The 25,902-nt window shown below is 37.6% G+C and overlaps 2 protein-coding genes across 2 annotated transcripts in view; both read right to left on the bottom strand.

Moving 5' to 3' along the window:
* LOC128607271 (alpha-2-macroglobulin-like) overlaps positions 1 to 12,121 on the bottom strand; it is a 30,766-nt gene extending 18,645 nt beyond the window's left edge. The window contains exons 1-10 of the mRNA XM_053623945.1: positions 12,020 to 12,121; positions 11,217 to 11,408; positions 10,661 to 10,817; positions 9,961 to 10,013; positions 9,849 to 9,869; positions 9,424 to 9,592; positions 6,482 to 6,566; positions 6,069 to 6,236; positions 1,119 to 1,191; positions 253 to 417 (exon numbers count right to left, since the gene is read on the bottom strand). Coding sequence (XP_053479920.1) covers positions 253 to 417; positions 1,119 to 1,191; positions 6,069 to 6,236; positions 6,482 to 6,566; positions 9,424 to 9,592; positions 9,849 to 9,869; positions 9,961 to 10,013; positions 10,661 to 10,817; positions 11,217 to 11,408; positions 12,020 to 12,121 — 1,185 coding nt within the window. The remainder of the gene's footprint in view (positions 1 to 252; positions 418 to 1,118; positions 1,192 to 6,068; positions 6,237 to 6,481; positions 6,567 to 9,423; positions 9,593 to 9,848; positions 9,870 to 9,960; positions 10,014 to 10,660; positions 10,818 to 11,216; positions 11,409 to 12,019) is intronic.
* Positions 12,122 to 17,545: 5,424 nt separating this feature from the next.
* Positions 17,546 to 25,902, bottom strand: part of LOC128607270 (alpha-2-macroglobulin-like) — a 36,718-nt gene continuing 28,361 nt past the window's right edge. The window contains exons 26-31 of the mRNA XM_053623944.1: positions 22,988 to 23,203; positions 21,621 to 21,739; positions 20,720 to 20,828; positions 20,481 to 20,546; positions 18,568 to 18,673; positions 17,546 to 18,456 (exon numbers count right to left, since the gene is read on the bottom strand). Coding sequence (XP_053479919.1) covers positions 18,416 to 18,456; positions 18,568 to 18,673; positions 20,481 to 20,546; positions 20,720 to 20,828; positions 21,621 to 21,739; positions 22,988 to 23,203 — 657 coding nt within the window. The 3' untranslated portion in view covers positions 17,546 to 18,415. The remainder of the gene's footprint in view (positions 18,457 to 18,567; positions 18,674 to 20,480; positions 20,547 to 20,719; positions 20,829 to 21,620; positions 21,740 to 22,987; positions 23,204 to 25,902) is intronic.

The raw sequence follows: 25,902 nt of genomic DNA, 5'->3' as shown, positions 1-25,902 counted from the left end.
TCCCTCTACTCACCTAGGGTCATGAGCTGTGGTCAGTGCCTGAAATGAGGTTGCTCTGAAGGGGTATTTGCCTTAATGTCTGTTAGCTTAAGGAGCTTAACATTCTGCTAGAGCCCCACACTAGGGCCACTGCTCTGTCTCTAAAGAAAATAACTTGTATCCACATATCTATTTGAAACTGGGTCATTTTATAGACCCACGTATCGAAAAGGTCAAAACAAGGATTGTGACCTGCGATGATTAATTTCTGACCTTGTTAGCAAAACACAGCTGAATAGGGAAGTTCATGCTGTCTGCTACAGCCTCACCACTGGAAAGGATTGTGTACAGGACCACCTGAGCAACCGGGGAAAACTGTAGCATGTTCCTCAGTGACAGAAACAGTGTGCCTTTGATCTCTGCTACAAAACAGATAAATATTCAAAGTTTAAGTGCATCAGCCAGCCACACAGTGCCATTTACAGGTTAATAATAATAATAGAACAAAATCAAATGAAAAATGTAAACAAATATCCCAATTAGAATTTAGGCTATGTATCTAACATTAAAACAAAGTTCCCTTTCAAAGGGAACTCGACAGTGCATTTAGCATAACAGTAGGGGAGCGCCCTTGCACACGTGACTGGTATCTGAAGCTTGTGTAAAATCATGCCTCTATTTATAGGCCTGCCTTGATCAGGTGATGTGGCAATTAAGTGTGACATAAATATGGCACCTGTGAACCCCGCAGTCAGCCTTATTATCTTCAGCAAGACTGCATGTAGGTTGTTTGTGTAAAGAAACAAAAGACGCTTCAAGCAGACAAAGAAAAGTGGTCCTGAGGGGCCATTGAGGGATGTATCAAGGACATGAGGTTGTTAGGGCCGTTCTGACTCTAAAGGTAGCTCTTCTGCTGGCCCTGACATCTCTCAAGCAAGTAGGAGATCTACAAGTTCTTTCTGCTGCGCCTTCCTGCCTTGACTTTGCCTCTGGATTAGCCAAGGCCTTCCTGTATTCTAGGCCAGATTATATTCCTTAGGTACCCTGTGGTGTTGCAGGCTTTCTGCCCTCCTCCATGCCTCACACGAGAACAAAAGAGGATGCACATGCTGTGTCCAGTAAGGACTCTCTGTACTTACATCCACTGCTTTGGCCATTGGTGTAAGTCGGAGCAGCTGCTTGTCTGCTTTGACGGCAACAGTAGAGTTGATGCTGTGACAAAGCAGAGCATCTCTAATTGGATAGTAGATACAAACTCTATTGCTTATAAGGTGCATGGTCTTGCTATGCCTCTGGGCATAAGGGCTCATTCCACTTGGGCGGTTGCCTCCTCAAAGGCTTTGTCCAAAAGTGTATCCTTACAGGATGTGTGTTCTGCTGCAAGGTGGTCTACGCCACAAACATTCCTTAGTTATTACAGTCAGGATATTCATTCCACCCTGGGCTCGAGTGTCTTGCAGTGACCCTCAGGCTTGGGTCTTTTTAAACAGGCCGTACCCTCGGTATGATGGAGTGGATATTCTCATTACCATACTGTTATTCTAAACGCAATGTGGAGTTCCCTTTGAAAGGGAACATCTGGGTTACGCATGTAACCATGTTTCCTGAGAAGGGAATGAGACGTTGCGTAGCTTTGTCATACTGGGATAGGCCTATGAATTGCGTCTTTGCTTCAGATAATAGAGGCTGATGGCCGGGTTCACAGGTGGCATATTTATACCACGCGATGCGCTTAATTGCCACAGCACCTGATTCTGGCAAGGCTATAAATAGAGGCATGATTTTACACAGGCTTCATAAGTGAGCAAGGGCGCCCCCGTACTGTTATGCTAAATGCATTGTCTCGTTCCCTTCCCAGAGAACAGAATTACATGCGTAACCCAGATGTTTTCCAGCACTTACCTTGGTGCAAAACTGTATTGGTTTAAAAATTCATGGGAAGTTAATATATGGATGGTGTGATGTTTGTGATGTGTATTAACCTTTTCCTGAGGGTATAGTAACCAAAAGACGTCCTTGCTGAACCAAATGTCCTCTAGACATCACCTACACAATAAAATTAAGATGCATGAATTGCAACGCATGAATTTCAATTAAAATTTAAAAAAATAATTTTTAAAACTTAGACCTACTTGGACGGTTTAAATGAAAAACTGAAAACATACAAGGACTGAGAATTTGATTAAGTACAAGTGCTCAGTTCAGTTAGTACAGAAACTGTAGTTTCCAACTCTGCTGGTGAAAATTACAACAAAGACAAGCATTATACAATATATGCTAGAAATCCATGGGTTACAAAGTTTCTTGATTATAAATAAATGTTAGAGTGAAAGCCAAACGCACCATGTAGAAGAAGAACATATAGGGTTGTACGCGTATATTGTCATGTATCATATATTCCGCTTCAATCACAGCATTTTTATCGCAGCTGAAAGGCATCGAGCTGCTTCTCAATTTAATAAAACTCAGGCTCTTGGAGTAGAAAGGCTGAAGATGGAGGTAGGCTGTGGGGTAGTATGGTGTGAGCTGATTTGCCACATATACAACTTTTCTGTTAGTGGTTTCATACTCTGCCTGTTTAAAAGAATAATTAGAGAAAAACAGAAAAATAAAACTAACATATTACATATTTTTAAACCATAGTGCTGCTGAATTCTCAATTTTGCAAAAAGCTGCATTCTTTTGTCATAATACATTCAGTAGAAAGTGAGGCAACAAATCTTTATAGCTGTTATATCAGGCCTCATCAGCTGGTGCTCCACTGTCTAGATGTGGAACCAGCAAAGTATTTCAGTGGACTGAACAACATAAATGAATCATATATCTCCGTATAAATGTATGGGACCTAGATATAGTTCACAGACTCTGTGTCTGTTGTAGATCCTGTGTTGATGTCTATCCAAAATTTGTTTATAAATTATTTAGCTGAAGGCACCACATCATATTAGAAGCTAACAGGAGAAATTATCTAAAAAAAATTTAAATAATAGAGTTCACAGAATTTAGTAGAGTTTCATTTCATTGGTTCATTTTATTATTGGTCGCTTTCTCCCAAGTAGACATGTGCCATGCCTTACCAAGCACCCATTCTTTATGAATAAAACCATACAACTGCTAATCATTGTGGCACCTGTAAAAACTTTTTAAACACTCTGTAAACAATAAATCTCTATTGCCGTCTTAATCTGCAAGCGGATGGAGACGCCTTTCACATTTCACATAAGAGTTCGTTTTTGAAAATAAAATAAAAAAACTGAAAAGAAAAACAAAGACTCCACCTACCTGAAGAGAGACTTGCTGCATACCCCATTGTTGAGTTTCGAGGGAAAAGTTTGCGATGCCTTTGTCATTTGTAACCAGACTCCACACTGAATTTTTAACATTACCATAACTTACAGTCAGAAGCACTTCTTTATTTATCATTGGACTGGCGTTTGGGCCGGTCACTTTAACCTAAAGAAAATGGACAGGGACATCAGAGCACAATATCAGAAACAAAATCATCAAATCAATTAACTTATCACAGACCTTGACTAAGCCCAAAATACTGCTTTTAATCACACAATAGTTTGCACAATGTTAAATATCTGGCTAGGAAACTTATTTTATGTTATGGATTTAATTACAAAGTAACACAATTTGAAAAAGTCAACTACTAATTTGCATTACACAGTAAAACAGTTATACAAACATTAAATAAACTGGTATTGAAACTGGACACTGGTTTAATTACACTAGCGAGCAAAATTGGCTAGATTTTTAGGAACACAATGTAATATTTAGCCTAATATTAGCACACTTGCTTGCTTTGCTATGTAATGACAGATAGCTAGAGGTGTTCATGTTAGCTCAGTGCCTTTATTAATGTTTAGCAAAGAAGCCAATTAACAAAAAGTAAACAATTTTAAAGGTCAGTAATGAAATTACCTGTCCTTCATACGTCATTCCGAGCTTAAACACTGTTGGTGAATTCTCAAATGAAATGGTCACAATATTAGATGATATAACAGAGCTGCCTGAAGCAGTCAGAGTCACACCTACAGGGTAAACACGGAGTTAAAATGATGTTTAAATAACCCAACCTATAGTCTTTTCACATTCTGCTTTCCGTCAGCACAAAATGCACTGGAAGTTTTTGTTTTCCCCCAGACAGATTTCTTATATGTACAATGAAGCCAACACCTTGACCACTCTGTGTCTGTAATATATACAATGCCAATTCCAAAAAAGTTGAGACGATATGTACAATGTAAATAAAAACAGAATGCAATGATTTGCAAATCTCATAAACCCATATGTTATTCACAATAGAACGTTGAAAACATAGCAAATGTTTAAACTGATTAAATGTACCATTTTAGGAAAAAAATAAGGTAACATTGAATTTGATGGCCGCAACACGTCTCAAAAAAAGTTGGGACGGGGCAACAAAAGTCTGAAAAATAAGTGTTCTAAAAAAGAAACAGCTGGAGGAACATTTTGTAACTAATTAGGTTAATTGGCAACAGGTCTGGTTGTGTATAAAAAGAGTATCCTCGAGAGACAAAGTCTCTCTGAAGTAAAAATGGGATGGAATCTGGATGGAAGCATATGTTGCTCTAAAACCTGTATATACCTTTTTGCATTGATGTGCCTTTCCAGATATGCAAGCTGCTCATTCCATAGGCAGTAATGCACCCCAATACCATCAGAGGCGCAGTCTTTTGAACTGAATGCTGATAAAAAGCCGGATGGTCCCTCTCCTCTTTAGTACTGTTTAGTTTAGAGGACGAAGCATCCATGGTTTCCAAAAAGAATTTAAAATTTCGATTCATCTGACCACAGAACAGTTTTCCACTTCTCCTTGGTCCATTTTAAATAAGCTTTGGCCCAAAGAAGATGGTGACGTTTCTGGGTCATGTTCACATATGGCTTCTTCTTTGCATGATAGAGCTTTAAGCAGCATTTGTGGATGGCACGGCAAACTGTATTCAAATGCAATGAGTTCTGGACATGTTTCTGAGCCCATGCCGTGATTTCCATTACAGAATCATGCCTGTTTTTAATGCAGTACCGCCCGAAGGCTCGAAAGTCCCAGATGCAATATTGATTTTCACTCTTGTCTCTTGTGCACAGAGATTTCTCCAGATTCTCAGAATCCTTTGATGATATGAAGTACTGTAGATGATGCGATATTCATAGTTTTCACAATTTTACATTGAGGAACATTATTCTGAAATTGTTTCACAAATTGTAGATGCAGTTTTTCACAGATTGCTGATCCTCTTCCCATCTTTACTTATGAAAGACTAAGATACACTTTTTATACCCAATCACATTACTGACCTGTTAATCAATTAAACTCCAGCTGTATATTTTTACTAACCCCTACTTTTCCAGCCTTTTGTTGCCCCCGTCCCAACTTTTTTGAGACGTGTTGTGGCCATCAATTCTGCAGGCATAGGCCCAGGGAGGGAATCTAACCCTTAACCCTGGAGGTGTGAGGCATGCACACTTAATAATAATAATAATAATAATAATAATAATAATAATAACAATGTTAATAATGTTAATAATAATAATAATAATAATAATAATAATATAAACTTTAAATCTTAATTAATAGTATAAAGAAAGCATTTTTACAAGAGGCTTGATTTTAGGAATATCTTACCAGTGCCATATTCTTCCACTTCACACTGAACGTTGATTACACCTTGATAGCGTGAATCAGTTAAAGCATATTCATTCAGATTTAAGACAATTTCTCCACAGCCTGTCCTGTCAGTCTAAAGCAAAAATAAATATTAAATGATTAAAAAAACAAATGAATAAGAAATACATCCTTATTTAATAATCCCTTTTCATAGTAGTTTTAATACTGATGCATGCACTGTTTAGTTCATTATTTAAGCTGAACAAACCATGAACTTCAGCATAATAACACCATCAGTAACATTAACTAACATTGTATTACATACATCCAAATTCTGTCCAAAAGTGAATGAAATGGTTTATAATGAAGGTAATGCAAAAGTTAGCTTTGGAAAAATTTGCAAACAAAATTGTTTTGATTCAGAAGAGTATCTGAGTAGGCGTTATTGTTTCACTTATGAGCATATTCTGTTGGTTTCAGAGTAAGCTGATTAACCTTGAATATATAGTCCTTGCAGATGTTTGGTAGCATTGTGCTTCCTAGTCGGATCCAGAAGTATCTGTAGCTGTTATGGCAGACTTTGGCCTTCACCGTCCCATTCACCGGCTTCCCGTATGTATATCTGCAGAGAAAGGAAAAAAGTATAAGAACATAAATGATGCATTTTTTAAAAAATGTAAGTGAAGCAATAGCAAAAAATAACTTTTCCAACATAAATGTTTGAGCTTTTTCATTTCTTGCAATAATTTCCTAATTTTGTAAGTCAGACTTCCAGTATGGACATCATGTTGGGTATGTTACAACTGTATTGTTAAAAAAAAAAAAAAAAATTAAGAGAAAGAACATTACTGAGTACTGAACACTCACTTAGCACACACTTTCAGCGTAGCCTGTGTGTCCAGGATGGTTATGACTGGAGGAAGTTGGACCGTCACTTCAAACGTGGGCAGAACTAAAAGAGACAATAAACGCAGTGCTAAAATACAGCTGCTAATTTGAATTGTGTTGTTTAGTAGGTGATAATTTAATTTACTCTATTCTCATTTACTTCTATTACTGTGTTCAACACAGTCATCAGATTTGACAAGGATTATTTCTAGAACCTAATCGTATGTCTCTAAATGTTTTACATGGAGCTTTATAACAGATTTATTGCATAATCTAGAAAAATGCAGTCACCGGCCAAATTGACCGTCCAAACACGCTCCTGGCTTTCACATCATTAATGTTTTTATATTTTAGATCGTTAATTGAAATAATTCATTATATAGATTTGTATTATACATAAAAGTGTTCACTGTTTTTATTTTTTATTCAACCATATACAGTAAACCTCATCCACATAGATTTTCTGACCAGGTGCTTGAACCCCTAAATACAGAAATGAGTGGCAACCTGGTTAATAAGTAAAACAGAAAAACACAGGTGAAATGTTTTTTTTTCCACTACAGAATAATTAGGAATTAGTGATTTAAAATAAAATGTAGCTAGAGAAGGGGATATTAGAAATTTTGAACTTGATAAAACTGGTATGCTACTGATTTTTTTGTCAAAAAGAAAAAAAGTTATACTATTTCCCTAAAACAGGTTTTGTCACGACACGGGACTTGAGGCAGAAGCAGGTGCAGGGAACTGAACAGGACCTGAAAGCAAGACCGCTTAGCACACGTAGCGTATTCACCATTCAAACGTTCACACAACACAAGTCACATAAACAAATAATACTGTGCAACGTGCACAGCAGCATGAGGGCTTTAAATAACCAACATAATTAAACTAAAACACGGACACCTGGATTAAATCAACCAATGCTTAAACAGGGAGTAAATCAAAACAAACAACTGCTTCTGCAGCAGTCTTTGCACTTCGCCGCCGCAGCGCCATCTGCCGGCGGAAGAGTAACAGAACTCCCCTCCAGAGGCGCTCCGGGAGGAGCGCCAACGAGCACCCCCCTCCAACGGCGGCTCGGGCCCCTGTGTGAGCAGTCTCTCACTGTGTGGGAAAACGAGGCGATGTTTGCCGGGCAGCAGACAGACTGAGAACTACCCCTGGCGGGATTGAAAGTCGGGGCGCCGTCCTGAGACGCTGGGCCACTCCCCCAGCAGGACTGGAACGCTGGACGACATCCTCAGCGGCACTGGAATTCTGGACTATGCCCTTAGCGGGGCTGGAGCTCGGAGGGACGTCCTCAGCAGGCTGGAGCTTGGAGGGACATCCTCAGCGGGGCTGGACAGCTTCCTCGGTGTGCGGGAGCTCCACAGCTGAGACCTCCCCGTAGGTCTCACGCTGGAGCTCTGAGGTCACCATGTTAACCTCAGGAGGGAGCTCTACAGCTGAGACCACCATGTAGGTCTCACGTTGGAGCTCTGAGGCTGCCATGTTAACCTCCGGCGGGAGCTCCACAGCTCAGACCTCCCCATAGGTCTCATGCTGGAGCTCTGAGGTCACCATGTCAACCACAGGAGGGAGCTCTATGCGTGAGACCTCCCCATAGGTCTCACGCTTGAGCTCTGAGGTTGCCGTTGCCCCCCCCCAAAAAAAGTTCTAGTCCTGCCTTCGGTTCTGGACTGGGCAGTGTGATGTAATTCCCCAGCAGTGGGAAGCCCGAGGAGTTAGGGTAGCTCTGCTGCCCGCGTAGCCTGGTGTTGTTTTCTGGCAGCTGGGGCAGGGTAAATAGTGCGGGGGCAACGTGGCGTGTGGCCCGGCTTGCTGCAGCAGCTCTCGTTGCGTTTGGAAGCGGCAGAGTTGAGCAAGTCGAAACTGAACAGGACATGAAAGCAAGACCGCTTAGCACACGTAGCGTATTCACCATTCAAACATGGGCGTAACCACGCATTCTTTGGCGGTTTCGTGACCCCCGCAATGTTGAGGCAATACCAACCCCCCCCCCCCAATATACAGTACAAAATATTTTTTATATGTCCCTAATTAATGAACCCTGCCAACAGATCTGTCTTTTCTTCATCTATTCTATTTATTTATGTCTATTCCTTTTTAATATATTTCCGTTTGTAAAATAGGTGTGTGAAAATAGGTGTGTGCCCCCCCTCCAATTGGACACTTGGTTGCGCCCATACTCAACAATTTTAGCAGCTCAGTCTGTAAGAAATGGAAACAGCAGCCAAGTGTAGAAAAGTGCAGCAGAACATACGAGCTTTTACTACATAGTAAGTAACCTCAGCTTAGTATAGAAGGCATCATACCATGGCTTGGTTTGTTCTTAAGAACGTCAAATAACTTTTGATATTTGCACACCCACGAAGTAGGCTAGTCTAACATCAGGTCCAGGTTTTGACCATTAACGTTATTTACACTTCTATATCCTCCCGCTGAGTTCCCCCCAGTGTCCACAACATGGTTACGCCCTTGCATTCAAACGTACATACAACACAAGTCACGTAAACAAATAATCTTGCGCGACATGCACAGCAGCACGAGGGGTTTAAATAACCAACATAATTCAACTAAAACACAGACAGCTGGAGTAAATCAACACAAACGACCCGCGCCCGTCCATACAAGAGTCTCATGCACATGCGCTTCTGCAGCAGTCTTTGCGCTTCGCAGCCGCGGCGCCATCTGCCGACGGAAGTGTAACAGGTTTGGATCAATTTCTCTACTGAATAATAAGTAAGTTATTTTTAAATTCATACTTACTGTATATTACAAACATTGTATCCAGGACATATTAAGAAAATAAAAATACAACATAACTGGTATTTCTATCAATATTGTTCTTACCAATCATTAAAATAAAGATTAGACATATTTTATTCTAAGGACATTTATAAAGATAAACTGAGCCTGACCATAGTCCTTGACTTCAAAGGATTGTATTTTCTCTTCATTTTTCTGGCTCCGGACAGTGATGACATAAAATCCTTTTGTGGCCTCAGAGTTCAAGGGATATGACAGATCCACAACACTGCCGTACGAGGGCACGTTCAGCCACTGACCAATGCGGTTCGAATTTGGGTCCTGAAATAAAAACACAACAACAAAATACACTACTCTTAGATCTCAGTCCAGTTCAAAAACATCCATTAATGAGAATACCATGTTCAGTTTTTTTTTCCTTACAACCTTATAATAAGAGCAGCATCAGAATAATAGTTATAAGATTTCTAATGCAAAAGCCTGTAAATGCACTGATTATTGTTTTAAAGACATAGCAAGTCATAAATACACAAAGTGCCCAGTTAACAAGTGTTGAATCTTTCACACATCACCGTACCTGCACTTCTATTGTTGGAAACTGAAACAATAAGAAAAGATAAAAGCAAGTTAAACATACAATGAGAGTATTTTTTAGTAGTATTTTAGAGAAATGGTAAAAGTTGTCGTACCGTCTGATTGTAGGTGAGGAAATTGGAATCAAGAGAGACGATGCGGAACATCACTACAGAGAATAAAAGATAATATCTATAATGTTGTTGCATTCTGAAATTGATTTGGTTTTAATACAGGTTTAAATAATTTCATTAGATTCAGTTCAATTCAATTTTATTTGTATAGCGCTTTTAACAATGGACATTGTCACAAAGGAGCTTTACAGAGTAACTGGCAGTTAAAGGCAGATAGACACATGACAAATCAAGTTAAAATACTGACAGAGGTCAAAATGACCATTAAAATATAAATAATACTAGAAGGACTAAAAGATTTTGAGATGATAAATGAAATTAGAAAGTGAGGGGAGTGAAACACGCAAGAGTTTAAGCTGTTCGAGTTTATAACAATACAGTTCGTGATACCAGACTGTTTTCTGGATCGTGATTGGTCTAAAGGTAATTAATTTTCTATAACAGCAGCTCTGACAGTACTGCAGCTGCAAATCACAGTTTGTATTAATGCACTCATTCTAATACATTATCGTTTCTACAGTATTTGCTCCATATTTTTACAAGACAAAGGTCTGAGACAAAAAGAGGAATATGCTGGCACTGCTGCATGTTAGTGATCAGGGGCGTGGTCAGGGCGGCTCTGGGGCAGGAACCTAGGAAAACAGAGGGCAGGAAGTGTGAAAATCCGTGTAGAGAGTGTTACCAGTTTGTCCTGGTTTGTAGATGGGTTTATCCGTCTGAATGATAATCAGAGAAGTCGGAGGTTTGATGAGGATCTTTGTTGTCTTGTACAGGGATGTGCTTTCTCCATTTATCTGAATGTCAATAGACGCTACTGATTCCACGCTTACAACAGGAACCTGTTAAAAACAAAACGGCAAAATCATAACACATAGCAACTTTAGAAAACATTACACTATTTTTATTTTTATTTTTTAGATCCAGTGTTATCAATATCAATATTATCAATATTATACAGCAAACCAGGCTTTAAATTGCAAAAACATTACTGTTAATATTTATAGCTTATTTATTTATTTATTTGTCCTATTACATTTCCATTAAAATCAACTTGAATATTGTTTAAATCAGAGGTGTTTTTCTGATACTTCATCTGTTAATTAACAAACCTGAACTCATGTAAACATATTTAGAGGATCAAAATCATCAGCTAGAGAAGATGGGAAACATTTAGACTCATCACTGGAGATACGAATCCCTGCCTGTGAGGTGAGAAATGTTTTAAGATGGTGTCTGACCTGGAACGGGATACAGCGGTAGTATCCTTGTCTAATAAATATTTCCTTCAGAAGTACCACTCTGTCGCCATTAAGATCCAGGTTCACTTCCAATGAAACTACTTCATAGGGGTTCACCGTGATACATAGCTTCTCTGTGGTGCCCCCTACAGCCTGGAAGGTCACGGCCAAGAGGTAAAAGCTATTGACCAAAAAAAAGGGAAAATAGTTTTATTAGTTCCTACTTAGCGATGCTCTGTCCTTTCGATGTTGACCATCTCTACAGTTTGTAACAGCAACTGCACTCTATAAGCATATATAATATATAATAATATTACTGATAGCATATTTTGCACAGGACCACAGCAGTGACAGCATTTTAATAAAAGTGGCCTTTACACCAGACAGCATGTGAAGTCCTTATTTAAAATAATTTTTAAAAAGTGTATGTTTGCATGACAATGCAGGAGGCTCTAGCAAGAAACACTACAAAATAAAATGTACATACTATCATTTTCATGATGTTATACGTGTAGCCTACAGCAGTTACATATGCTAATATACTAATATCTCCACTAATACTATCTTTTGTGGTTTTATTTTTTTAAGGTGGGGGGGGGGGGTCAGCTAAGAATTTTGAGCCCTTTAAATGGTGTTACTGATGGTGTTGAAAAAGGTTGAGAAAGCCTGCTTCACTTGCACTTTGTGATAAATATTTGCACATATTTTTAAACATCTCTCACTTAAGCATATTAAGCCTCATTGAATACCTGCATCACTAATTCAGAATATCTCAAATGTAAACATGTATATTGTTACGGTACCTGGTTGGAGGCAAGCTCGGACGGGGACTGGAGTGCGAGGATCAGGTGGAAGGTGAAACACGGAAGACAGCAGGAGGTCAGGTGATGTTCAGATGTACACATTTATATTGTTTACTTATTTTCCTCACTTAAGGAATAGTCTTGGATAAACCTTTGTATAGAGCTGTAGTTATGAGGTTTATTTTTAATTTTTTCATTTGCTAGAGTTGACCAATTCTCCATCAGCCTCTTCAACAAACCTCAGTTTATTACTTTATGTTATGAGCCCTTCATTCATTCGAGCTATTTTGAGGAAATCCCATTCATACAATATTAACAAACATATCAGTTGTACAATAAATCTCTTCATATTAAATCTACAAGGCTCTCAGAGAAAATCTGAAAAATATATTAAGATCTTACGTGTCTGTGGTGGTGATCTGTGCTATGATGCTTGGAAAAAGCAAAAAAACTGCAAAAAGAACTTGAGAAAAGCCCATCCTGGAACAAAATCAGACACGATCAGACCGAATATGATGATCTGAGATCACTTGTGGTATTTATTGACCTCTGCCCCTCCCAAAAAATGTTTATAGTGGGGTTAGATGCTTGCTGCTATCACCACACTCCTGTTTCGCTTCTCCTGACCTTGCCCTGTATGTTACGCTGACATGCCTCATCTTATCAGTCTAGACCTCAATAACACTAGCATTTCTATTGTTTTTATTCTCTTAAATAAAACACCATCCGATAAAAAGAAGTGATGTCCTCACATCTGAACGTACAACACAGAACACTGGAATGATTTTTTATTCTTATAACACAGGAATTGTTTTCTTACTGAAACAGTTCATCCAGCACTACACTACACAATTTAGCAGAAGTCCTAGCCAGGGGACACATTTGGACCTGTAGCGGACATGTAGATTGGCAGCCTCACAGCTCCAGAGTCCTCAGTTTGACCCCTAGCTCAGGTTACTTTCTGTACAGAGTTTCACATGTTCTCTTCCTGTTGGTCTGGGTTTCCTCCAGGTTCTCTGGTTTCCTCCATCCCAAAAAACTTGCCAATAAATGGATTGGTGGCTCTACATTCCTCCTAGGTGTGAATGAGTGTGTTAATTTAATATGTGTGTTTGTATCCAGAACCTGTAAAACATAGCACACCTGCATTTTATATGGATCCAGCACCTCTGCAGCTGGATGTAGAGACTCCCACAGAAATATTATCAAAACAAATAGTTTCAGTTTTTAATTCACTAAATGCAAAAAAAAACAAACCACAAAAAAACAACAGAAATGCTCAAATACTGCTGATAGTCAAAGCCTCTTTCACATAATGTAATCATTTCAAGTTCAAAGGTCACATAATTTCACTGTCACGAAGCGAAGCCTACAGTCACATAGCATGAGTTGTAGAGTCTGTCATGGAGAAAAGCTGTTATCATTAGCACCATTTTCGAACACAAACAAAATACTGAAAAAGGCAAGAGTCCAAGAGAGCGAGCAGAAGCAGCAGTTTGGTGACCACTCCCACGACTCTCAGCATTAAATATTGTTGGCTACGTGAGATACTGGAAGCACTTTTACATGTCTGTAAGTTCAAGAACTGTGACCTTTTGCGTACCTTCTGACCTGCCGGACCACTACCCTTAGTGTTCTGGGACCAGCAGATATACAAATTAAGAACTATATATATATATATATATATATATATATATATATATATATATATATATATATATATATATATATATATATATATATATATAATTATTTTTCCCTCCTACATTTTAGAATAATAATAATAATAATAAAGCCATTAAAACTCTGGAATAACACAAATGGAACTATGGGAAGTATGTTGTGATTAAAAATCCAAAATAAATCAAAATACTTTCCTATTTTCAAAGTATTCAAAGCATCTTCAAAGTACACCCCCTTTTTGCCTAGAATTTCCATAAATGTGGAAATCGGCTGCTTTTCGGAATATTTCGCTCCGAGTCGTCCGTTTAAACAAATACCTTTTTTTGTAAATAAAATTTAATCATACACCTTCAGATCAAAAGGTTTTTCAGATCATGAGAAGCATTTCTGTCAAGTGTCTCCTATATATATATATATATATATATATATATATAAACACACTCAGTACTGTGCAAAAGTCTTATGTTATTGCTTTGTCATAGAATTTTATTTCATGACTTCTACATTATTGAGTCAGTACAAAAACATTGTAAACCATCATAAATTGAATGCTACAGAAAAATGTTTGTATTTCAGTAAAGAAACCAGTATATTAAGTGATAAGAGACACTTTTTAGACAAAAAACAATGATGGCTGCTGGATTTTTCTGCAAAAATTAGAAACAAGTGCGACAGTCAAAGTCTCCAGAAGAACCAGAAGATCCCTGGCTAGTTATGCAAAATGCTCAATAAAACTTAAAGCTCATTTCCTTATAAAACTACGCTAGTTCTACACCAGACTACTTTTTTTTTTTTTTTAAAGGAAAGGGTCGTCACACCAAATATTGCCTTTGTTATATTTATTACTGTTAACTGCTCTTTCTAATATTTTTTTTTATAGAAAGTTGTGCATCCCCTATTTTAATAACCACCAGTCACCCACTGATTCACAGTAATTAAGTTAATTTAGTGTGTAAATCTATCTTCAGTCACAGTGTGCAGAGCAGAAATGTAAATCATTAAAGATATGAACAGATAGGAATTTCTTGTCAGACTGACGGTCATCATGTTCCTCTTTTGTTATGACAAACATTCCTTGAAAACAAGTTGAACAGATAGAGAGCAGGAGAAAGAGAGAGAGACAGAGACACTACAATTTATTTTCTTATACAAACACATTTTGCTTCTGTGTATTTAATTCTGCTTCTTACGAGTGCTTGATTTTCACATTACAGTTTTTCTCCATTGCATGCACACTGAAACCGGAACAATCAGCAAAATGTCTATATTCATCTTAAAATAATGACGCATTTCCCAGAAATATACTGTTTGTGTCTTTTCATTGATGTTCAGAGATGGGTGTAAAGCCTCTGGTATACAAATATGAATTTTGGTTCTGACTGGTATTGGACAAGAACTTATAATATATATCTTATAACTATAATCACAATCCATTTACATATAAAGCTGCTGGTTCTGCTGAAAATGCCTCATGATTTGAACTTCAATGCTTCTGTTATGATAGTGCCCTAAAATCCCTCTCGAACCTCTTAAAAGGAAAGCACCAAAATGCACTGACAGGTCCATAAGCTAAAATATAATCTTTTAAATGTAAATGCAGATGCATGTTGGTGAGCAGTTCAGTGACCCATAGAGATGAACATAATTGGACAAAAATCTTTACAGATACCCGTCAGCTATTTCTAGTCTGTCAATGTCTGTCTGGCTCTTGAGGATATGATAATGCATGTGTGTATAAAGTCAAACCACATTTCATAATATCTGCTGTCAATCAGTCCCTTCAACCCAAGGAGAGAAACAATGGTTGTCCAGTTTTTTCCATTGGTGAGCAGGAAATCCACGGATTCCAGAGGTCATTTTTACAGGGAATCCTTGCCATATCCTGAGGCACCTTTACAACAAGTAGCTTGTTGAAATTCAAGCACATTTATCAACATGTGGTGCTATTAATGACCCAAAAATAGTTGACATTGTCTTTTCTGACCACTATTGTGTCTTCTTTGAAATTTCAGCATGTACTAACACTGTGAGTGATAAGAGGACTGTCACTAAGCATTATCTCACTGCTGATATAGCTGCAACCTTCATGGAGCTCATATCATCTCTCCGGCCTCTTTCACTTCCTTCATTAGACACTCTTGTGGTGAGCTTTAATGTCAGGATGACCAAATATATTAACTTTGTTACACCCTTATAAATAAAAACTATCTCTGGGATAATTAAAGCTGACCCTTGGAGAAATAGTACTTCAATTGTAAGACTAATAAGAGACTGCAGAGGAGCAGAATGGCAATGGAAGCACACAAAGCTAATAGTTCACCAAGCTATCTATAAAAACAACTTGAAAATACTTAATATCCAAATGGGGTCTGCTAGAAAATCTCACTTTTCAAGTTTAATTGGCAAATTAAATTCACAAAGACAACCCCGTTCTCCACCATAGATACACCACTAAACCCCTCACATAGTCAGCAAACCTTAGTCAGCCTTAGGCCATCTAGAGCACTGAGAGTTTTCCCAGTGGGCCACTGGACAATGCGGGCCGGCCCACCCAGTACGCAAATTAACCCCCCCCGGGGGGTTACAGCCTTATTCCAGAATGGATTAAATCCATTATTTTCCTCAAAATTCTACAAACAATACCCCATAATGACAACATGAAAGGAATTTGTTTGAAATCTTTGCAAATTTATTAAAAATAAAAAAACAAAAAAAGCAAATTATTTTCCAACAAAATGTGGGAAAAGTGAAGCGCTGTGAATACTTTCCGGGTGCACTGTAAGTTGCAGTTCTGCCCGGTGCTAGAAAACTGGTTACTCATTTTATCAATGAAAAGAAGGTATTCATTTTCAGATGTGTTTATGATAAGCCTGATTAACCCTATTTCATCTTGTCTACTAAGTCACTAACATATCTTATTATAAATAATGCTGAATAATCACCAAACTGTTTTTATCACCTTCACAAGAATTTCATCTCTCATACACACAAACAAAATCTCTCATGTACATTAAAAAGCTCTTTCAAATATACTATATGATATTTAGTTGGGTTTTTTTTTAAGTCAAATTCATTAAAACATCTTTATTGCTAATGCTATTTAGCTTGCATAAGGTAACCTTACAGAATTTTTAAGAGGATTTTTAAAATTAAATTCACAATCTTTACTTGTGACACTAGCTAGCTAACATGATCTATACCATCGGCATTTCTAAGAGGATCTTTAAGCCAAATTCACAAATGTTCACAATGTTCACTGCTAATGCAGGTTAGTTAATATGAGCTAACGTGTCGGGATTTCTGAGAGGATTTAAAAGTTACATTTTGTAGAAGTATATTATCTTCATTGCAAATGCTAGCTGGCTTACATCAGGTAATCCAACACGATTTCTGAGGGGTTTTAACATCAAATTCATAATAATTCATTAAAATTATAACATTATGATATAATCTGTGCACACAAACATTACAGTAAGATGAATTCACAGTAGAATACTTAAAATCCCAATGAATGGTTTTCAGCACATCATGGCGTTTTCATATTTACAGATGATTATTTTAAATATATTAGGCATTAAAGCAAAAATTAGAGTTCCTGTTTGAAAGATTTTGTTTCATATGCATACGTGTCACATGTTTATAAACTTGAAGTGGTGAGGAATGAAAAAAACCTTCATTATGACATACAGTTTATTAAAACTATATTATCTGAAGATGTTGGTAGGAAAATAGGGTATTTAACCCGACTGTACCTTATCCAGTATATTTTGTCAACAGCAACCATACAGTCATGTTCTTTGCCCTGAACATGACACCAGTGTGTAACAGCAGAGCGATCAAATTACAGAAAACACGTTCCGTATGAACAAACTGCATCTTGTAGGAAAGCATCAGGCTCAGTAATGAAATCCTGATGAAATTAATTAGAAACAAGGCTTTGCTGGATTAGTAAGCATCTGTTTATTTATTCAGGATTAGAGTAAAATCACTTAGAATTAAGTCTGAATCAGTATACTAACACTTTAAAGCTACATATTTGCTCAAATATCAGTAATCAGCTCTATATCAGAAAGTAAAATGAAAAGTAAATCAATTAATGAGCTTGTATGAATATGTTTAACTGTTTCGATAGTAACAGCTCATTCACAGGTACTTGTATGACACATAAACAGACTTAAACGTGTTTGTAATCGTTGATATGGTGCCACTTTCATTGATACGGAGCCATTTATTTAACATTTATGGAAGGAGTCTCCAGTGTCAGCACTTTGTAACAGTCAGGGGTAAAGATGTAGCTGGGGAGGAGTTCAGGACAGTAGAGTTTATACTTTGCAGTGTCTCAGGGTTTTTGTCTTAATAACAATATTGTCCACAATACTAAATGTAACTTTAAATAGCTAAAAATATATGATGTGTGATTCTTTCATATTAGAGGAAGAAAACACTTTGGGGCATGCTGTTATAGAAAAATTATCAACTTCAGTGTGGTAACAGTAACTCTGCTACACATCTGGCTACGTCACACCACCCTGTCGCTGATTATTTTCCTACAACAGCACAACCATGAGTGTTTAAACTATTAATAATTAACTATCATTTAGTACTTACTAACCTTTTGTGAAATTGCAAAGTTTTTACTGTAGATGAAAGTAAAATATGGAGAAAAAAGTGAAAAAGAAAAGAGATGATGGATTAAAGCGCACGTTTTCTGTATTAAGTGCATGGTGAGGTGTAGTCAGTTACAGCAGAGTCACCTAAAGTCAAAGATAAAAATAGAAACCATGGTTAAGTTCATACACTAAGCTTTTTGGACAGAAAAACATCTGCTTTTAATGATTGATAAAGATTAACAGAATGATGCGTACCGGTCTCGTAGTAGTCGTAAACCTTCACAACGGCTGGTTTCAGTTTCGCCACTGCAATGTCCTGCACGATCCTCAGCGTGTACACCTTCTCCACTCCTTTTTTCAGCTGAAACAGACAGAGATATTAAACTAAATTGGTAAATGGCGCACTTATATAGCGCTTTTATCCAAAGCGCTTTACACTGTGTCACATTCACACATTCAGACATTCACACACCAATGGTAGCAGAGCTGCCATGCAAGGCGCTAACTTGCCATCGGGAGCAACTTGGGGTTCAGTGTCTTGCCCAAGGACACTTCGGGATGTGGAGTCATGTGGGCCGGGAATCGAACCTCCAACCCTACGATTAGTTTACAACCCGCTCTACCACCTGATCCACAACCACCCAAAATTAATCCTCCTGTTCTGTTAAGACCATCTCTTTACATTTTATAGCAATGTAGAATAAGTCTTCATTTTTAAATCCCCAATATATATCTTATTTCAATCTTGATGCAAATAATACTGATGGAAATCGAGTCTGTGATCAGGGATCCCGCTGATGGCCGATGAGGACAGATTAAGAGGCGGAGAAAATGAGATTAAAACTAACGTCACCCTTTCTAAATATTTTATTACACCATGAAGTTGTTTGTGATTGGTCAGAAGGAATAAAACTCTGTGGTGCTGTTATAGTAAAATACTAAGTGTCAGGGTGGTGTGATGAAGCGGACTTACTGTTACCAGCCCAATGCTGATTATTTTCCTAGAACAGCACATCCCCAAGTGTTTTATTCCTCTTAACCCACAACAATTTCCAAATACTGTTAAGAAAAATACCATTTTTATTAGAGAATGTCATACTTTTGATCTTTTAATCTTTTACTTTTGATAGTTCCTGTTCTCACTTACGTCGTTCTCTCACCAGCCTCTTTGTTTCTCTCTCAAAGTTAATAAGACAAAAATTTGTACATGTTCCTGAGAAACCACAACATGTAAACCCCTTCCTGAAGATGAAGAATTATTATAATTATTTTTGTATATTACAGCCTATGACGACAGGCTGGCGGCCGGCGCACAAAAGAGAACGAACGCTCCTCCCGGGACTGCCGCTAGGATACTGAAAGGACAGCTCCGCTTCAGCACCACCAATATTTTGGACAGCTGGAGAGCGCGTGGCTGTGAGACTATTTATCAGCGCGGCCGCTCTCCACCGTCTAGAAGCCGGCAGGAACGTATAAAAGGGCCAACCTCCACTAGAAAAGGGAGAGAGGGTTCCCGAAACGTGACTAAGGCTGTGTTTTGTGTTTCTTCTAGAAGATTCAGACACGATGGAGGACTTCGCTCCCTGGCTGCATGCACAGAGCCCCCTGACTGCCGAACGAGATCTCATCCGCACTGGAAGACCACAGCACGCCCTCTGCAGCCCCGAGGACGACACCAACCCCTGAGAACTTCACCCCATTGCACCTCTTTTCCACCCACACGCTCACAGAAGTGAATAAAACTCTCAACATTTCTCACTTAAACGGCCTCTTGTGTGTCTGTGCTCAGCTCACCGCTGTGTAGGCTTGCTACCAGCTTTACACTGGACTGTCATAAAGCACTGACATTGGAGACTCCTTCCATAAATGTTACATAAATGTCTCTTTACATAAAACGTCACCATATCAACAATTATACATTTTTAATCTTTTTATTTTATAGAAAATTTATTCTGAACAATCACAAGAACTTGACAGAGCTGTGATTAATTTTTTTATAACAGCAGCTCTGACAGTTTTGCAGCTACAAATCACAGGTTTATATGAATGTGCTCATTCTTATATGTTATTGTTGTGGTTTTAGTTAAATTTGAATAGTTACAGAGATGATTTTAACATGAATATCAGAGGAACCCAGTGTTTTAGTAAAGCTGTGTGTGTGCTCTTACTCCATTCAGGTAGATATTGACTTCACCATCAGCTTGTTCCACACTGTTCACAGATCCATCAGTCGACTGTAAGAACAAAACCATGTATGTGAACACAAACTGATCCAGTAATATGATAACGAGTAAAAGTGTTCGATTTGTGGAATGAAAACTGTTCTGTCACCACGGCTGAACAACTTTTCCCTGATACTCGATGTTCAGTGAATAATAATGAGATTAAAGTTAAAGGTCTACGTTACATCTGGACTGCTGTTCACAAGCATCACAGACGTCCCATCCGCACTGAATCCAGACAGAAGCTTGACGTTAATGATCACCATGTTGGTCAGCAATCGTTGACCGTTATACCTGAAATTAAAAGATCATTAAAGCCCTCACACTTTCTGATTTGTTCATCAAATGTTATGAAAAGTTTTCTAATACAATTAACTCTGCTTTCTAAAAGTAAATTCTACCAGAGAAACGTTACTAACATTATACTCAGATTATGTTTATTATTGCAGTTCAGTGTTTTAACTGTGTCAGAAATCCTCATAAATATATGTATACATGCTCATATAAAACTGATATCTGAACATTATGTTTATACAATGACTCACAGATTTATATTTATCTAATCAATAAGTATCTTGTGGCCCTACAGTAACTTACATTACAGCAGCTATGAACAGTCGTTCCCTCACCACCTCTCTCTTTTCTCTCTCTTGAAGTTAATAAAACAAAAATAAAACCCAGCTTGTCATGTTACAGAGAAACCACAAAGAAGTGTACACGCCTCTGTCCTGAAGATGTCGGAAAACTGAGTTACAGCTTTACCTCGGACTGTTACAAAGCCCTGACACCGGAGACTCATTCCATAAATGATCAATAAATGTCTCCTTACAAAAAACTTCTCAAAGATGCTAAGTATCAACCAAGGAATGTATAAGGAAAGATAATTAAAGTCTTTATTTCTTTGCTGCATTTTTCCTACATGCATGCTAACTTTTGCATTCACTGTCAACTACATTGTGACAACAATTTAATAACTGTAATAGACATGATCCACAATAGTAAGCAAATACGCATACATGTATGTATGCAGATATTAATTGAATTAATTCTCCATTCTCCGTTTTGTCATTTTGTTTCGGAGCTCACCTGACAGTAATTTTCACTTCCAGAGATGGATTTGGGACCTTGCATTTTCCAGATGCTGAGGCTGAGATAGTAAATGAAGACTGGTCAGGAGGAGGAGGGATGTTGTAGCACAAAGTGAACTAGAAAGAAAAAAAAAACACAACTCATCCTCTTTTCAGTAGGGTTATACAATATTATATAATATATAATATACATATTATAAAAAATGTATAAAACATACATAGAAAATGTATGATAATAATAATAGTAAAATATGCTAAAAAATATTTTAATTGAAATATAGTTGAGGTTGTTGAAAAGTCCAAATTATCCCTCATAAGTATTTTAATAAAAATAAACTAGCTTCCATCCTGAGGTAACGGTAAACTTGTTAGCTTAGTTTTCATTTAACGTGAGGTCACAGTTGCAAACAGTGAGCGTACTACATTAAAACATACTTAATTGATCTTGATTAATTAGCCAGTTAACAGTAAATCTATTAACCAGCTGAAACATGTTACTTAGGGAGAACTGAAGAGATGAGGACCCTGTCCTACTACTAGAAATGTGCTGGGAGCTTTAACATTTTTACAGTTTTCTTAAGTTTCTTCTTTTATATTCTCATGTTCGAAAGGGCTTCAAAGTATATCTTAAGGTCAGTGTTATAGAAGGTAATATATGAGGGGGATTTAGTTCCTCTCATCTTGTGAATGTAAAACTAAAATAATGAAAAGATTAATGATGTAATTTTGTGTTTTAGAAAAGTAATACATCACAGGGTTTTAATTAATTAATTGAAGGGTTTGTTCAATTTTGACGTGAACATTAAATGAGGTAGAGAAGTTTCTTATAAAATTATTATTAAAATGTTTATCAAAAACGATAAGACCATTTACTAAAAGTTGAGGGACTTTGTAAGGTTGAATCATTAATATCTACAACTGAAGATTTGGTTAAAGTTGGTATGCCACTGGGGATAGCCTTAAATATTTTTTAAAAAATCTTTTTCCATTTAGAAGTGTATAATTACCCATTCTTGTCAATAGGCTTGTTTACAATTAATACGTTATGCTGGAACCAATTCTCCATGGACGGTGACTTGTTGTTACATGTGAAATTACCATTGTTCCAGATAAAACATCTATTGGGAGAGAAATTGTGCATGTACAAAAGTGAAAAGTACGGTAACGCTTGTTTGTCGTAGTCACGCTAAAACGTGCTTGACAGTTAAAACCCATGGATTTGTATAATGTTGTGGGTGGGACACTTCAGATTCTAGACAGTATTTAATTGGACAGAAAATCTGATGAGAAGTTGAAGTGTAGAATGATGCCATCACCTGAGGAACTGTGATAAGAAAGTAAAGTGGGAAATGGTGATGTACAGACCTGCACGTACACACAGCCTTTCCCTTGTGCTGTGATGTTGTAATCTCCAGGAACCTCCTCCAGCTGACTCTCCTGATACAGCAGCCTGTTACTCTGATTGATGTTAAACATGTTAATCACCCCTGATGGTGATGTTATAGTAACATTAACAGCTCCTGCTGGACTGTAGGTGACGAGACTGAATTTTGCCAGAGCCTGGAGAGCCACGACAGTGTCCTGTATGATGGATAAGAGTATAAAGAGAACAAAAATGTGATCAAACTCTATTCATGCTGGTGCTGTTTTACCCAAGTACACATTTTAATTTCAGTCAGTAGTAACCAGATGTGTGCTTCTATAATAATAATAATAATAATAATAATAATAATAATAATAATAATGCTTATTTCTAATTTATGATACAAATATCAATAAGAAAACTACAGAAATAGTTTGAGGGACTCGATCCATACTAGAGTATAGTTATGAAAGAACTCGGGCATGTCTCACACTCTGGTAAATTTGTACTCAAACTTGACACGGACGTGGGCATTTTGGACTCTGAATTTTTTCAGAGTACAGTCGAGTCCACGTCACGTGTAACATGAAAATAAAGATAATAAATGAATGGCAACATAAAGTTAAGGTAACTAGAAATTAATGTATGTCTCCCTCGCTCTCATCGTGAGAGTACCGGATTGAGTTCTCTTTAGTGGCTTATTACGCTTCAAATAAACCAGATAAATACATACACATGGACGGTCAAATAAATACATACATGTCAACATGCAGGTCTGGCCGAGTATTCATGCAAACACAGTCGGTTATGTCTTAAATGAATGGAAATAGTTGGCGAAAAATCAGAGGTGTGTCAATATAGTACATTGGATCTGTGCATTAGGTCCATTTTTACATAGAATATAAATATATAGTCTAAAGCACAGGGAAAAGTAATTAAAAGTAATTGGACAGAGCAAGATATGGGGAAGGGCTAGAAATTAAGCTAAATAAGTTGACCACTGTGTCCAAGTACGTAAATTATGCTTGAATGATGCAGTGCATAAAAATTGCAGTCTAGACTTTGGGACACACTTGTAGATTAGCTACTTGAGCAAATTCATAAAGAATATAGGAAAGTAAATAATATAGATGTCCAGTTATTCCTTTAATTTTACTGTTCAATACAGTACATCGTAAAAGCTTGTCACATAAGCCATGACATAGCTGTTAACCCCCTTACCCCTTAGTTCCCACAGTATTATGTCCCACAACCCTATATTCCCCATAGAAACAGCATGCCAACCCCGAGTTCCTGGGCCAAAATTGCCCCTAAAATCAACATTTTAATTTTAACATTTTTAGGCCTTGAAACAACTTATAATAATGTATTTGTGTAATATTACTTTGAAAATGAAGCAGTTCAGTGTTTTTACTCCACTTAGAGCACAATTCTTAACTAGAGAAATGACGAAAAATGCTCGCTAAAATCCTTCTACTCCTTTAGAAGTACCATACGAGCATCAGCGTGGTCAATGCCTTTGAGTAAATTCAAGTAAATAAATAAATAAATAAATAAATAAATGCATTTTAGCGCCAAAAGTCAAGTTTCTGGTGATAATCAGAGCAGCAGGTAGTGTTTTCACGAATGCACAGAGATGGTCAGGTTATGACTCCAGACCCCTGCAGTGTCAGTCGCTCTGGTTGATGCTGAAGATGAAGACGGATCAGGGTCTGAATCAGGAGAGGTTGCGTCTCTATCAGTTTCGGTTTCGGTTTCAACATCGTCTGAACTTTCACTGCTGTCACTACCTAGAATCCTCGCTCTCGCCTGTGTAACTGTGTACGTTTTATTTTTTTTCACTGTTTTAGATGTACCTGTGTTCACTGTAGGTGTAACTTTAGCTGGAACACGATTAGCTTTTCGCTTTGGCATTTTTAGTTCACTTCTACTATTACACCAATATTCACGCTTGGATCATCTTCATTGTAATGCCGGCGTAATAACGTAATCACGTCGTGACGTCATCAACCTTCCGGGTCAAAAAATAATAATTAAATAAGTAAGGAATCACAGCAGAGTAATGCCGGTACACCGGCCTCACGGGGATAACGTTTACAGTAGCTGCGTTTACATGGACAACAATAATCCACTCTTAATCCGATTAAGACCATACTCTAATTAAGAAACTACCATGTAAACAGCAATTTTTACTTACCTTAATCTAATTAAGGTCATAATCGAAGTAAGCAATAATCTAATTAAGACAGGTGGAGTACTCCTGTTTTAGTCGCATTATGGATGTGTAGTAGTGACATGTAAACACCTTAATCACATTATGAACGTTGTGTGAGAGTTGTCACCGCATTTTGCGACAGGACACGATCACACACGGCAGTTTTACGGCGAACGAGAGAGTTCGGCCGCGTCCCGAATCGCATACTTGCCTACTATAGGCCTGCAGTGGGGAAAAATACATGTATCTCGGCTACTATATAGACGGTAATTACACGATTTGGGACACAGCCCACGGCTTCAAGCAGTTGTCTATTTGCACATATAGCATGACAAATAATTAACTGCACTTAAAGCGTTCGTAAAAAATAAAATAAAAACACCCAAAACTGTATACGGTACCATAACGTAGACAAACTGTAAGTTGATACGTGAAATTCTGGAGGGACGTCGGACGGCGTGGCGCGGTGATGTAATGACGCAGGCTGTTAATCTAATTATGTTCTAAAACATGTAAAACAGGAACATGACAGGAGTATTCTAAAAGCGACTCATGTAAACACCTTAATCACAATATTATCTTAATCAGAGTAAGGTAAATAATTAGATTAATGCTGTCCCTGTAAACGTAGTCACTGTAAAGCCTCTATATCGGCCTTACGGGTATTTGGCATAGACAACCAAGCCGGTATATCGTCCTTAC

The sequence above is a fragment of the Ictalurus furcatus genome, chromosome 5 (assembly GCF_023375685.1).
Source record: "Ictalurus furcatus strain D&B chromosome 5, Billie_1.0, whole genome shotgun sequence".
Classification (NCBI taxonomy): domain Eukaryota; kingdom Metazoa; phylum Chordata; class Actinopteri; order Siluriformes; family Ictaluridae; genus Ictalurus; species Ictalurus furcatus.
This window is presented reverse-complemented; position numbering and strand designations above follow the sequence as displayed.